At 34.9% G+C, this 15,940-nt stretch overlaps 1 protein-coding gene across 1 annotated transcript in view; it reads left to right on the top strand.

The window, feature by feature from the left end:
* CCDC112 (coiled-coil domain containing 112) overlaps positions 1-15,282 on the top strand; it is a 30,856-nt gene extending 15,574 nt beyond the window's left edge. The window contains exons 3-10 of the mRNA XM_007451210.1: positions 2,032-2,153; positions 4,927-5,016; positions 7,212-7,287; positions 7,691-8,081; positions 11,474-11,887; positions 13,329-13,424; positions 14,347-14,465; positions 14,674-15,282. Of these exons, the coding sequence (XP_007451272.1) occupies positions 2,032-2,153; positions 4,927-5,016; positions 7,212-7,287; positions 7,691-8,081; positions 11,474-11,887; positions 13,329-13,424; positions 14,347-14,465; positions 14,674-14,704 (1,339 nt within the window). The 3' untranslated portion in view covers positions 14,705-15,282. The remainder of the gene's footprint in view (positions 1-2,031; positions 2,154-4,926; positions 5,017-7,211; positions 7,288-7,690; positions 8,082-11,473; positions 11,888-13,328; positions 13,425-14,346; positions 14,466-14,673) is intronic.
* The last annotated feature ends 658 nt before the right edge of the window (positions 15,283-15,940 follow it).

Below are 15,940 nucleotides of genomic sequence, written 5' to 3'. Positions count from 1 at the left end.
AAAGAGTGTATCTTGGAGATCTTTTCTTATCAGTACATAGAACACTGTACTACTACACTGTATTCCACTGTAGCAGTGTACCATCATTTATTTAACCTGCCCCTTAGTGATAGACATTTAGGTTATAGTAAATCTTATGTTATAACAAATAATGCTGAATTAATTGCAGTTTCCACATAGGTTCACATTATTTTGCACATGTGTGAGTGTATCTTTAGGAACAATTCCTAGAAGTAGAAATGCTGGGTCAAAGGTATGTGAATTTGCAAATGTGATGAATATTGCTAAATTGTCCTCCATAGGCAATTTATGATTTCACCAATAATATATGAGAGGACCCATTTCATCACAGTTTTATCATCAGAATATATTATTTAAAGTTGTGATTTTTTTTCCCTAGTCTGATATGATAGGTATACAGTGTTACCATGGTATAGTTTTAATAATCATTTCTCATATTATGAGTGAGGTTGAACACCTTTTCATATGTTTGGCAATTTGTCTCCATTATTACGTTTTGAATGTCTTTATAGGTTAATATTTCTAATCCAGGAATATCAAAACATAACTTATTTACGGTCGTCGCATATCCTGTGTCCATGACAGACATTTCTATTTGATCATAATAACTTCCCCCACCCCAACCAGAGACTAGATGGGCTGGAGTCCTCACTGCAGGACTCCAGTAGCTACCCTCAATCTGTTAGAGTTGACCTGCAGACTGACATCTATTTGACGTCTCTGTTCTACCCCTTCCTTCCTTTCCCAACATACGTGCAAGTTATGACCTCCTCAGCCTTTGGGGCAGCCAGGTAGGGCCTGTGACATTCTCATCTGTTTACCCCAGTATGCCTTATGAATATTAAATTTTTCTGTATGTGTGGCAAGTGAAAAAGATTGGGAAACTCGGGCTTCCCTGGTGGCGCAGTGGTTGGGGGTCCGCCTGCCGATTCGGGGGACACGGGTTCGTGCCGCGGTCCGGGAGGATCCCACATGCCGCGGAGCGGCTGGGCCCGTGAGCCGTGGCCGCTGAGCCTGCGCGTCCGGAGCCTGTGCTCCGCAACGGGAGAGGCCACAACAGTGAGAGGCCCGCATACCGCAAAAAAAAAAAAAAAAAAAAGATTGGGAAACTCTACCTTAGATAGTTGCCCCTCGGGTTATATGAAATTAAGTCATTGGCCAGAGATGCTCCACCACTCATTAAATTCAGAATTAGTGGAGAAGTAGTCATGTTAATATCCACCTTGTGGGAGAAAGAAAACAGGCATTGAGAAAGTAAATTTCTGTGTCCAACTAAAAAAAGTTTCTTGATGGTAATTGTCTTGTTTTACCCCAGGGTTCAAGCTAACATTAAAAGTCCTACCTACCAATAGGTAGATGGACTAAAGCCAAGGAGCAAGGATGAGACGAAGGAAGCTTTGAAGTAAATGTAGACAGTATCCCTTAAGTATTTGAAAGTTCCTAGATTGTTTACCTTTTGAAGTTTTAGTTTTACTAATAACTTGCATTTCCATAGTGCATTTTACTGTATAAAGATCCCTCACATATGTTATCTCATACAGTATTAATCACAGCCCTGTTGGGTAGTGGTGAGTTGTTATTATTCACTTTTTATTGATGAGGATGTTCATGCCTGGAGGGTTAAATGTCTTGGCTCATGCTACAAAGTTAACAGTATCTCCTGTTGAAAGCAGCCATCAGCAGTGGTGACAGTTTTCAGCCCACGGTGAGATTGAGTTGGAATCAATAGCCAAAAGTTTATGTGTTTTCAAAGCAAGTCTATGATTAAATTTTCTTAAATTAACATTTTGTAACTTAAGTAACAATTCAAATTACTCTTGATTTTAGTTGAACTTAACAGTTTTCTAACTACTATTTTGACTCCTTAGCCTTATTGATCCAAGTAATTATATTTTGAATCCTTAGATGAATTAATCCAAATATAAAGTACAGATTGTAAGTATCTTCATATTTTAAACAATTAAAAATATACTTAAATCATATTTACACTATTTGTTTCTTTTCCTAAAGAGTTATTAACATAGAAAGAGATAAACACAATCATTTCTACAACCAAAAAAGTGACTTCAGAATTGAACATAGTATGCTGGAAGAATTGGAAAATAAATTGATTAACAGCCGGAAAACAGACAGTAAGTTGAGTTCATGATGAACAAAACCTGAGATATAAAGTTATAGTTTTGCCCTGTGCTTTGTCTTTGTTCATTGACTGTGTTATTTTCTCTATCAAGGTACTTTCTAGCTGGTAATGAGTTTATCTTTTAGGGATATATATTTATTTTTTCGGGTCACTAGTTATTCTGACTGGATTGTTTTCTGTGTATATTTCTTTAATTTTAATAGGAAAAAGAGGGTTTTGTTTTCTGGTTGTCAAATCAATTAATGCTATTAAATTTTTTTAAAGTAAAGGGAAATTGATTCCTGGGCTGTCTGATCTTAGCTCATCACCATGATCTTACTGACTGAGCCCCGGACTAAGTAAGCATCAACAGATTCAGAACCTGTACTTAGTGGTATGAAGTGGTCAAGTCACATAATTGCTTAAACTGGAGTTTACTTGTCTATGCTATAAAAACCTACCATTTCTACCATGGTAGAGCTGTTTGTGCATCTGATGAAATAATATACAAGAAAGTGCCGTAGAGGTTGTACAGTGAATATGTTCGGTTGTTTGTTATGAATATTAATCATTGTTAACAGGGTACTAAATGTTGGCCTTAAAAAAGAATTCTACAAGAATACTTTGTTTCCTTGTAGATTTTATATGCTGCAGAGTCCTTATGTTATAATAATAAAAACATCTTAGCTTTGATTAAAGGAAAAATAATGGTTATCAACCCACTAAGCTTTATAAAATATTAAGACTTATTATATAGAGATTATACTGCTCATGGGACTCCCTTATAGTCAATTAAAAGAATATTTTAATAAGCTTTTCCTTTCAGAATGTAAGATGCACTATTTTAAAAAGTCATCTTTTGTGAGATAGTGGCAAGAATCATTCTCCCTCTTGTGTTGGAATGATAAGACCTAACATAAATGCCAAATTTCCAGTTCTCCTCTTTGATTCATAAAGGAATCTAAACATCCCTTGTTTAATATTTCTTAATGTCCCTCAGTTCTTTTACAGACAACAGCAAGGCTGATCTTTCTGTCTCTCAGTCACACCATTTAGTAGAATGTCTCCATTCTGTGCATTTTAAATTATTTGATTTTCCCCCTTTGAAGGCAACTTTATTTTTATCATTTTATTTCTCTTCTACAGTTTTGCCTCTCTTTATTCACACTTTGTGTTTATTTTATCTAGGAGAAAAAGGAATGCGCTGTGTTAGTATAAGGATATAGAAATTTCCCCTTCACGTATTACAGCTCAGGAGTACTAAATACATATTCCTTACATCAAATATCATGCCACAATTTTAGCCTGAATTTATGTAATATTGTACTTGAATGGTTTGCCTACAGTGCAGAATGTCAGTTCCAAATGAATTAATAAAAGATAATTTGCCCGGACTTCCCTGGTGGCACAGTGGTTAAGAATCCACCTGCCACGGAGCAACTGAGCCCATGTGCCATAACTACTGAGCCTGTGCTCTAGAGCCCGCAAGCCACAACTACTGAAACCCGCGCACAGCAAAGAAGACCCAACGTGACCAAAAAATTAATTAATTAATTAATTAAAAAAATAAAAAGATCATTTGCCCTATAGTGGTATCACTGTAGCGGATCAAACTATGGCAAAAATAAAACAACAAAAAACACTTTCCTGATTACTTTACTAGGGAAGTTTCTTGACCTAAAGTTTCAACAGTAAGACTCTGTAAAATACATTGGATAAAGTTTCTACTTTTATGGAATGCTTGAATTTTAATAAAAAATAGAACAAGCCAAAGTCACATACACATATTTGAGGTTTGTTTTGAATATTAGCACTGGCTTCAGGCCTAAAGGTAAACTTTTTAAAAAATAATTGCTTTTAAGGACTTTTGAACAGAGCCTTTTGGTGCCTCATGTTCATTTGTGGAAAAGTTGCAAAAAAATAAGGGGGGTGCATAAGTAAAATACCCAAAGATGATAAAATATTACTATTATATGAATATGTATATGAATGTGAATATTTGACTTTAACCTAATAATTTAAGTAAATATTAAAGTAAGATTACAACTTCAGAAAGAAAATATGAAAGAAGAATCCCGTCTTCCTGCTGCTGATACGGAACATCTGAAAATGGCTTTGAGACCCTCTTCTGTTCTTCAGGCTTTTATTGTGGGCCTAACACTTTACTTCAGACTGGTCCTTTGGCTGAGCTTGGCAACCTGTAGCATACATACCAGTAAATGGCACCTGAGACATCTCCTCAAGGCCACGACTGTGACACCAGTGGGTATCACCAGCCCCATCTTAGAGGATGTAGTTAGATGAAGTTAATTCTCACTAGGAAGTTTGTCAGTATTCATAGAATTAATATTGGTTAGACAGTTTTAATATTCCAACAATAGTTGAGGTCAAAATCTATGTCCATAAATTATAACAAATTAAAAGAGAAAGAAAAAAACCGTTAAAGAACAAAAATGACTAAACCTATGCTACTGATCCATGTATTTGAGTGTCCAATAACTCAGTCTCTAGAGTTTAAAAAAATATTTCCAAGGACATTTCCTTGGCACAGGTTATAGTAAGATTTAGCCTATTGTGCTTTAAAACATTAGAGGAAATTGAGAGATGGTTTAGTTAGAGCAAGAGTTTGTTCAGGCTGTTTTGACACTTATAAATAACCATCTTTTGTTCGTTATTTAATTGCTCTTCACTATCATTTATTAAATAGTGGTGATCAGCCTTGTGTGAAGAATCCTGAACCACATTTGTCATAGAGTTATTTTAAAGTACATACTTCTCCCTTACAGGAGTAAAAATCCAGCAACAATTGGCCAAAATACACGACAATGTAAAGAAACTTCAGCATCAGTTAAAAGATGTGACGCCTACACCTGATTGTAAGTAAATTTAGATTTTATATTTTTTCTTATGTATTAGTTTTTTCTTCATTAGAAAAGTTTATACTTTTCTGTTTGGCATTAATGGAGGAGCTAAGCCCTACTTTTTGGTTAGGGATTAATAAGGATACATCAGAAAACTGTAATATCTGGTGTTTATATATTTTTTTATCTTTAAAATGCTATCAAACCCTTACAGATTATGAAGTAGACAGAACAGATAATAGTGTCACATACAGGATGAAGAATCTGTGGTATGCAAAGATTCAGATTCAGCTGATGAAGAGGAAAAAAAGACTGATTTCTTGATTCTTAGCCTAGTGTTTTCCCATCATTTGCTTTTTGAAATTATTGCCTTTCAGAGGCATTTCAAATACCTAAGGGAATGGCTAAGTAGTACTGGGGCAAATTCTAGTCATTTGTGAAAAACAAAATTGTATCCTTACCTCCTTGCTTAAGCCAACATTCATTTCTGAGAGATCAAAGCAATGCAGTAAAGTGCTCAAGATGTATGGACTTAAGAATCAGACACATGTTGGGTCAAATCCTTGAACTATCAGTTAAGTGATTTTAGGCAAGTTACCTGATCTCTTTGAGCTTTCATTTACTTAGCTCTAAAATGGAGATAATCATACAACATAACTCATAGAGTTGTTGCAGGAATTAAGTGAGACAATGCACATAAAGCATTTATGCACTGCTTATAACATAGTAAGCAATAAAATATAGTAAATATAATTATTATTTATTAAATTAATATATTAAACCATTAAAATATTAGAAAGGAACATGGGTTAATATTTTTATAATTGTATTATAATTTATAAGAATGACAAAGATCAGAAACCATAAAGAAAAAAGTGGACATAATTGACTATTAAAAAATACCTCAAAACCATAAGCAAAGTTGAAATACAAATTAGGAAAATATTAGTAGTATATATGTAACTTAAAAAGCTAATATCCATAATGTGTAAAGAGTACCTACAAATTAGAGCAACAGAAAAATGGGCAAAGATTATAAGTTGCATATTATAGCAAAAGAAACACAAAACACATGTGAAAAAGTGCTCAGGCTTATTAATTATTATAAAAATATCAATTAAATCAATGACAATAAATTTTTGGTTATTTTGGAACTGGCTAGAATTACGTGGGAAGGAGCACTCTCAAGAACTGTAAAGAGATAGAGCCTCTTTGAAGGACAGTGTGACAGTATTTAGCATACTGTAAAGTGGGCATACTTTTTTGATTTAGCATTTAAGGTTATCAATTATCCTCCAAAAGTATTTATTTGAGGGGGCAGGGATAGACTGAGAGTTTGGGATTGACATGTACACACTGCTATATTTAAAAATAGATAGCCAACAAGGACCTACTGTATAGCACAGGGAACTCTGCTCGATATTCTGTAATAACCTAAATGGGAAAAGAATTTGAGAAAGAATAGATACATGTGTATGTATAACTGAATCACCTTGCTGTACACCTGAAACTAGCACAACATTGTTAATCAACTATACTCTGATATAAAATAAAAATTAAAAATATTTATTTGAGCATGCAAAAATATTTATGCAAAGATAGTTACTACAGCATTGCATCTATTTAAAGGTTCATCAGTTGGAGAATTAATTGGATGAAGTAGCCATATGTATATTGATATGGAAAGTTAACTACAACATTTTGTTAAAGAAAAAGTGCATGTCACAAAAAAATATATGTGGTATAAAATATTTTTTTGGAAAAAATATTTAAGATATGTGCATAGGAAAAAGTCTATAATCAAAAAACTGCATTCGGGGCTTCCCTGGTGGCGCAGTGGTTGAGAGTCCGCTTGCCGATGCGGGGGACACAGGTTCGTACCCCGGTCCGGGAAGATCCCACATGCCGCGGAGCAGCTAGGCCCGTGAGCCATGGCCGCTGAGCCTGCGCGTCCGGAGCCTGTGCTCTGCAACGGGAGAGGCCACAACAGCGAGAGGCCCGCGTACCGCAAAAAAGAAGAAAAAAAACAAAAAAACCCCAAAAAACTGCAATCATAAAAATTCACTTTTTAAAAGCACATTTTTTTCTTATCCTTTAGGCTAAGAAATGTTTTTAAATTAAGGGAACATTCTAATTTTCTTCCTAATTTTTAATTCTTAGTCATAATAAAATATGACATGACATAATTTTTCCTTTTTTTTTCTTTACAGTTGTTGAAAAGCTCAGAGAAATGATGGAAGAAATTGAAAATGCAATTAACACTTTTAAGGAAGAGCAGAGGTTGATGTATGTTTTAAATACATTTTAATATACAATTATTTACCTTTTTTTCAACAACTCTTTACTAGGTTGTTGTATGTAAACTATTTTATTGTTCTGCATTTCATACTAGTCTTACACAAAGGCAATATAAAACCTCTTTTCTTTTGCTTTAGGTTTTAGACTGCTTTTCATGTTTGAAGTGAATTTTCATTTATATTTGGACACTATAAAATCTCAAATAAGAATTTGAAAAATTGTTTTTTTCTCTGAGGAAACTCTTTTAAGGCTTAGATTTATAAATGTTAATAATGTAAAGTGGAGAAGATGACATCAAAAGAGTTGGGAATAATAAAATTTGAAGAAAAATGAAGGGTTAGTATGGATTGGTTTGTATCTTATTTTTCAAACTTTATTTTTAAAATTTTAGCTATGAAGAGCTTATTAAAGAAGAGAAGACAACTAATAATGAGTTGTGTGCCATATCAAGAAAAATTGACACATGGGCTTTGGATAATTCGGAAACAGAGAAAGCTTTCAGAGCAATGTCGAGCAAAGTTCCTGTAGACAAAGTAACACCAAGTACTCTTCCAGAAGAAGTGGTAGAGTTTGAAAAATTCCTTCAGCAAGCAGGAGGGCGACAAGGGGGCTGGGATGATTATGATCACCAGAACTTTGTAAAGGTGAGAAACAAGCATAAAGGGAAGCCAGCATTTATGGGAGAAGTTCTTGAACACCTTCCTGGAAGAACACAGGATGAAGTTCAACAGCATGAGAAATGGTATCAAAAATTTCTGGCCCTAGAAGAAAGGAAAAAAGAGGTAATAACAATTATAATAGCTATTATTTGTTGTATATTTTTGTGTTCTAGGACTGTGCTAAACTCCTTAACATGTATTATTAACTTTACAACAACCCCATGAGGTATGTTACAGTTTTTCCCCTCATCTTATAGAGGGTGAAACTGAGGCATTGAGAAGTGAAGTCATTTTAGTGGAACTATAGTTGGACATCCTCAACATCCAGCATATCTACTCCAGTAAATAATACAGTGGGTCAGAAAACATCTGACAGTGGGCAACACCCTCTGTGTCCACTAGAAGTGTGGGAAATGCATATTTACCCAGGCTTTTGATAAAAGTCATCTTACCAGCAAAGGCCACATTATTTGCAACAGAAAATAAAGAGGCAGTAGAAAGAAAACTCTTTGACTCAAAAGTTTCTTTTAGTTTTGGCACTTCAGCCTCATTGTTTATTTTAAAAGACTCAAAATTTTGGCAACTCCAGAGTAAAGGGGTAACTCTTAATTGCAGCAAATACCTAAAAAGTTCCATTTTCACAAAAATATTCTGGCTCTGGTTTAGATCAGGATTTTTCAACATTGGCATTGTTGACCATTTGGGCTGGATAATTCTTTGCTCTGGGGGCTCTCCTGTGCATTGTAGGATGGTTAGCAGCATCCTTGACCTCCACCCATTAGATGCTGGTAGCATCCCCTGAATTGTGATTATCAAAAATATTTCCAGGGCTTCCCTGGTGGCGCAGTGGTTGAGAGTCCGCCTGCTAATGCAGGGGACACAGGTTCGTGCCCCGGTCTGGGAAGACCCCACATGCCGCTGAGTGGCTGGGCCCGTGAGCCATGGCCGCTGAGCCTGCGCGTCCGGAGCCTGTGCTCCGCAACGGAAGAGGCCACAATAGTGAGAGGCCCAAGTAAGTATATTCAATATCTTATAATAACCTGTAATGGAAATTAATCTGAAAAAAAAAAAAAAAAAATATATATATATGTATGTATTTCCAGACATTACCAGATGTCCCCTGGAGGGTAAAAATTGCCCCTGGTCAAGAACCATGGGTTTAGATAGTCTGAGTCACTGTTTTGTAGACTTCAGCTAGATAAACTTTAACTCGATTGGTTTAACAAGAAAGGTATGACAATTCAACATACCTAAGGAGCATTAAAGAAATATTTGATTGCACGTGTAGTCTAAAGTTTTAGAAGAAATAGCTGGCATTTGTTGTTGCAGTTGTTTCTGTCCAAAATAAGTTGAATGTTCGTAAGGTTGAGACTTCAAACTTTAAGAAAAACTTTGAAACATAAGTCATTTTTAAAAACTCAAAATAACAAGCAACTAAGAATTATTTTGGATTTTTTTCTCCACGATACTGAAAACTTGAGGTCCACAGGCCAGCAAAGTGGTCTGTGGACCAGCAAAGTCAACATCACCTGGGAACTTGTTAGAATTTAGCAGGCCCCAACCCCAGACCTAATCTCAACTCTGGGGGCGGGGCCCCAAAATCTGTGTTTAAACAAGTACTCTAGGTTATTATGTTAACAAGCTAAAGTTTGAGAACCACCTCTCTAGGGAAAAGGAACAGACACAGTGCTTCTTGTAATGAAGGTAAACCACCTGGATTCCGGCTTTCTCTTCTTATTCCCAGCCGCTCTGTTTCCTGATATCTGATGATTGATTGGATGTAGGGGTGAGGTAAGAGGGGGTGTGAAAGTGGAGGTGTCATTTATTGAAGTAGGACATGGTGGAAGAGAAGAGGGAAGTTTGGGGGTACAGCATCAGGAATGCAGTTTCAAATCTGTTGAGTTTAAAATGTTGAGTAGGAAATTTACCATTTTTATCTCCCACTTCCTTTAATATATCCTGTGTTTTGCCTAAATGAACATACTTATTTTCAGACATTCCATGAACTTTCTGGCCCAACTACCCTTGCTTATCTTGTTCTCACTTTTTGGAACCTCCTTCTTTCTTCCCCCTTCCACTATCAACCTACCCAAATCTGCCCAGATCAGATGCTGCTTCCTTTCTGCTCACTCAGACATAAATAGTCGGCTCAGAATTTCACTAGTACTTGTTTATACGTCTTGTGTGATGTGCGATGGCACATTCTGTATTCTAGTATTGATGTACATATCTCACCTCAAGCAATGCTGCTCAAACTTGGTGCATGGACTGGATGTTAGTTTGCAAACTGTTCTGGTCTTCAGTGAGTTATCATGATTGCATGAGAATCAGCTACCCAGTAAGCACACTATTTAGTTCAGGTGGCTGTTTTTTCATAGAAAAGTTTCTCATTGAGGAAGCAGTACACTGATTTACATCCTGGCATGAATTCCTGATATTGTTGTGGACCAGTACTTTGAGTAGCACTATACTAGATGGCATTTGGTATTGTTTTAATCATCTATGGTTCCCGTCACTTTTTCTTGCATATAGTACACATAGCATAAGGATTTATTTAATGAAAATGAATGATATACCATAAGGAAAGATGAGGAAATGATTTCCCAACTTGAGGGGAAAGTAATTCAGTGGATGTTTCCTTTATGGCATAGAGAAGGCTGCTAGAATTTTAAATAATCTTTACATACCCATATATAAAGATCTGAAGCTATTTTACTTTTTACTTTTTTTTTTTTTTTTTTACACTTATGAAGCACTATGTGCCAGGCATTTACTCATTTAAACTTCACAACAACCCTGTTTGAGAAGTGCTGCCTACCACTTACAGATGAGCAAAATGAGGACAGAGACATTTAGTGACTCGTCCAAGGTTACACCTAGTAAATGGCAAAACCAGGATTTGGTCCCAAATACCTGGCTTCAGAGCACATACTCTCAACTACCCCACTTTTAATTCCTCTTCTGATATTTGACCAGAGGTAGGTCACTCAGAAAGGATTCTAAGCCTAGAAAGAGGATTTGGAAGCAGAAGTGAAATGATCAGAGGAAAGGGATGTTTCCCCTGAACACAAATGAAGGAGGTAAAGGGGAGGAAGATACTTAATGAGGTGTTGTCCTTGTGTACCTGGGGATTAAAAGAGGAAGAGAAAGGCTGATGGAATAGCCATTATTCAGTGTTTTAAAAGATACATTAAATTTTTTACAAATAGAAATAGAAAAAACCTGCATTGGTTTAAAAAAACACTTTTAAAAACTAAGCAACTAGCATCCTGCATCACTATTCTAGAAAGAAAGATGGATTTGAGGTTGTATTTTAAAATGTTTTTAGTGGGAATTTTCTGGCAGTCCAGTGGTTAGGACTCAGCTCTTTCACTGCCGTGGCCCAGGTTCGATCACTGGTTGGGGAACGAAGATCCCGCATGCTGCACAGTGTGGCCAAATTAAAAAATAAAATAAAAAATAAAATGCTTTTGGCTATTAAAAATATTTTTTCTTACTATGTTTTAACCATTTAGTCTATTCAGAATTGGAAAACCAAAAAGCAGCAAAAAAAGGAGGAAATTTTCAAGTTAAAGGAAAAAGCGGAGAACATACCAATGCTTTTTCATAATAAACAGGAAGATAATCAAAAGCAAAAAGAAGAACAAAGAAAGAAGCAGAAATTGGCAGTTGAAGCTTGGAAAAAACAGAAAAGTATAGAAATGTCAATGAAATATGCTTCCCAGTTAAAAGAAGAGGAAGAGAAGGAGAAAAAGCAGCAGAAAGAACGTCAACGCCAATGTAAACTAAAATTGCTGCTAGAAACTTATACCCAGCAGAAGAAAGAACAGGAAGAATTCTTGAGACTTGAAAAGGAGATTAGGGAAAAGACAGAAAAGGCAGAAAAAAGAAAAACCGCTGCTGATGAAATTTCCAGGTTTCAAGAAAGAGTGAGTAAATACATTTCCTAAATAATTTTTCAGTGATACACATGGAGGTATTACTTCCAGGTTCAGTTCAGCAAAAATTAATTGAATCCTTCTTATATATCTGGCCTGGACCTAGCATTAGTACACCAAAATAAGTGGGCCACGCTCCCTGCTTTCTAGTAGATTATAGTCTACTGGGAAAGACTGGTGTGCAAATAGAGGACTTCAGTATAATATGGTAAACAGTGTGGTGATTGAGGTGTGGACAGAGAACTTTTGGAGGTGGATGTGCAAGAAGGAAAGCTTACCATAACTGTGAGTGTGAGACAGAAGGTGATACTTGAGTTGAGTGTTGGAAGAGAAGAAAGGGGAAGGAAAGGGGAGATCTTTCTTAGTAGAGTGAACATGAATGGGCAGCTTGGAGGAGTGTAACAGAGTAGTTTGTGGGGGAAACTGTAGACACTTCAGTATTTTTAGGGCATCAGCTGGGAGATGGGAACCAGCAGGAGACAAGGCTGGAAAGGTAGCCACAGGCCAGGCCATGAATGTCTTGTTTTCTCTGCCACACTGGCTGGCTTTTCCCCATAGGTGATTTGCTTACTAGTTCACTGTTCATTTCCCTACCATAATGTAAGCTCCATGAAGGCAGAGGTTTTGCCCTTTTTGTTCATCCTTTACCCTAGGGTCTAGCACATTATAGATACTCAACATATACTTAAAGGAATCAAGGTTATTGCTGAGAGGATTATAGGTGATTTTAAACAAATGTATATAAGAAAAATCCTAATCAAAGAAAGAAGTTGCAATCTTATTATCAGACAGGGTGGAATTCAGTCCAAATGTATTTAAAAAGACAAGGAAGGGTACTTTAAAATGAAAAAGAGTACAAATGAGAGGTAAGTGTTATGAATTGTTATATGTATCAGAATACATAGGAACAACACTCATAAAGCAAAAAATAAGGGAAATACAAAGAAAAATAATAGAAAAAAACACATTACTAGTGGGATTTCTTTTGGTTCATATATAAAAATCTACCTAAATAACAAAAGATCCACTCCCCAAAAAGGCAAGCAGGTCACATAATTAAAGGCTTAGGAAAAAAAAGAAAACCTGTTATACAGAAAATATATGAGAGTTCTAAAACCAGACATATCTGTATTGATAAGTGAGTCAGGCTAACTCACCCATTAAAAGGAAGTTTTAGACTGAGCCATAAAATAAAACAAGAAACACCTAAAAGAAGGTGATTCAGAAAGGATGTGCATGTATTGCATTTATATTCAGAAAATAAAGCTCTTAGCATTTTTTGGAAAAAGTTGATATTAAAGGAGTATTGCTACTTAAGGTAATTTAATTTTACTTTAAACTTTATTAAAATTTACTTTAATAAACTTTGAAACAGATTCTAGCTAATTTTAATTTCTTAATGTTATCTTTTTTGTTGGTATATGTCTTTTAGGATTTACATAAACTTGAATTGAAAATTCTAGATAGACAATCAAAGGAAGATGAAAAGGCAGAAAAACAAAGAAAACTGGCAAAATTAAAAGAAAAGGTACTCAGTACTGAGATTAATTTATTTTCATTGTTATTATCCTAATTCATTGATTTGTAAGGATACAAACATAAAATCCATTTTCTTTTTATCCATCTCCTTTATTTCACACTTATTTATTTACATATTACAAAAAATAACTTGGTACAACTTAAGCAGCTGTTGTTTGAATTCTACCATTTCACATTATAAGCACCTCATTTTCTTTTACCCTAAATTCCTTCTCTCTTCCTACTCTTCATTCTTTTCTTCATTCTTCCTATATGAGCCTATATTTTAGACCTATAGCAGCTATGGGCATTGTTTAATTTCACTGGTGATAAAGATAGTGGTGACTCTCATGGATAAAACAAAGGACTTACTGGTGTTTATTTATCTTAAATTTATTGTCTGGCTATATCACTATCATACTTTGCTGCATTACATTTCCCTCATGATAGAAATAGAAAAAAATACAACAGTAGAAGTAGAATAAAATAATTGAACTTGGGCTTCCCTGGTGGCACAGTGGTTGAGAGTCTGCCTGCCGATGCAGGGGACACAGGTTTGTGCCCCGGTCCGGGAAGATCCCACATGCCGCGGAGCTGCTGGGCCCGTGAGCCATGGCCGCTGAGCCTGCGCCTCCGGAGCCTGTGCTCCGCAACAGGAGAGGCCACAACAGTGAGATGCCCGCGTACCGCAAAAAAAAAAAAATAATTGAACTAGAAAAAAACCCTAAATTTACACTTTATTAATAGATTGACATAATCCAAATTTTATTTTAGCTATATGAGCACAACTATAAGTTTACTGAAACGGTTTTATTTCTGTCTAGCGAATATCAAGTATTTTCCTTAAAACTGCTGTGTTACTAAGGATCTTACAAGTACAAACTTAATAGTTCATATAAATTAACTGGCACTCATTTTACTTCTGATTACAGGTTGAAAACAACATTAGTAGAGATCCCTCTAGAGTTTACAAACCTACCAAAGGTTGGGAAGAACGCACCAAAAAGATAGGACCAACAGGCTCTGGGCCACTTCTACATATCCCACATAGGTAAAAAGGAGTTAGAATGGGTGTTCACTCTATAATAATTTAATAAGCTGCATATAAATTGTATATATTTTATGCAGTTTATGTATGTATATTGTGTTTTATAATAAAAAGTTGATAAATCTATATACTTTTTAAAAGTTAACATTTAATCAGAACTTTTAAAAAATACCCTATATATTTGTAATTGCTCTTTTCTTCTTCTCCTTAGGGCTATTCCAACCTGGAGACAAGGAGTTTAGAAAAGAATATGGGATAATGAAATTGGCGTTCAGTTGATGAGAATGTTAGCATATTCCGTTATAGGAGAGAGTGACTGTGTTCTTGAAATATTACTAGCCTAGTCAGATTGATTATTGTGTTGCATGTGAATTGGCAGGTATTAAGTTCCATGAGGCATTGTCATTAGTATTTCCTGTTTATACTAAGAGGGTAATTAATGTACAAGTTGGCCTATTATTGATGTAAAAGTTCCTTGAATAAGTCTATGTTAGAAACAGTATTTCATTTAAATACTTAGAACATTTGAAAGATACTTTGTTTTTGTCACTGCATAGCAAAATAAATTGAGACAATCATAGAGTAACATTTTTAAACCAAAATTGTAAGGTTTATAACTTGGAGCTAAATTAGCCTGAGTAACAAAAATGTAAAGTTTTTTTTTTTTTGAGTTATGAAATAAGTTGGTACTTTTTCTAAGTTTAACAAATTGGTAATTTGTCAGTTACTACATTTTTGTGTACCAAATATTTTGTATTTGTTTGAAGCATGCTTTGTTTTATATAGAGAATATTTATTTAAAAAATATACCTCTCATCTCATATATACCCTGTTATTTGTATTATTGATACTTAATCTTTTTGGTTTCCTTTAGCTATTCCAAATCTCCTTTCAGCCTTTCTGTACTCCACACATTTATAAAATCTTGTGTCTTTCACATCTTCTTGGCTGATGCAGTTTTCTTTTCTGCTTTGTTTGCCTCAAAATATGAAAATCTTCTGTTTTGAAACATCATCTGAAATGAGCTGGCTTTAGAATACTACGATTTCTCTTAGTGGTATTTAAAATGTTTTAAAATTGCTAGACTAATATATTTGGTCAAAAGAGTTAATTTTCAAATTTCCAAACTTTTGTAAATGAAAACACAATTTAACTTAATTTGACTCAACTTTTCATACTAAAAAAATCTTAGTTCCTAACTTTAATTAGTTCCCATCTTATAGGAAAGGCATCATATACATAATAAATATAGAAACTCATTTCTTATAACTTTTATATTAGAGTATCTTTAATTGTAATTTGATACATTTAGGTCAGATGACTCAGAAATTTACTATGAGTAGTAGTCAAAACCTTTTCATATTTCAAAGTTAATATTCAAAGTAGATGGCCTCCAAATTATGGAAACTGAATTCTGATTATACAATTATTGGTGCAAAATGAGAGAATTAATATAAAACATCCTTAATCAGGAATGC

The sequence above is a fragment of the Lipotes vexillifer genome, unplaced genomic scaffold (genome assembly GCF_000442215.2).
Source record: "Lipotes vexillifer unplaced genomic scaffold, Lipotes_vexillifer_v1.1 scaffold91, whole genome shotgun sequence".
Lineage (NCBI taxonomy): Eukaryota > Metazoa > Chordata > Mammalia > Artiodactyla > Lipotidae > Lipotes > Lipotes vexillifer.
This window is presented reverse-complemented; position numbering and strand designations above follow the sequence as displayed.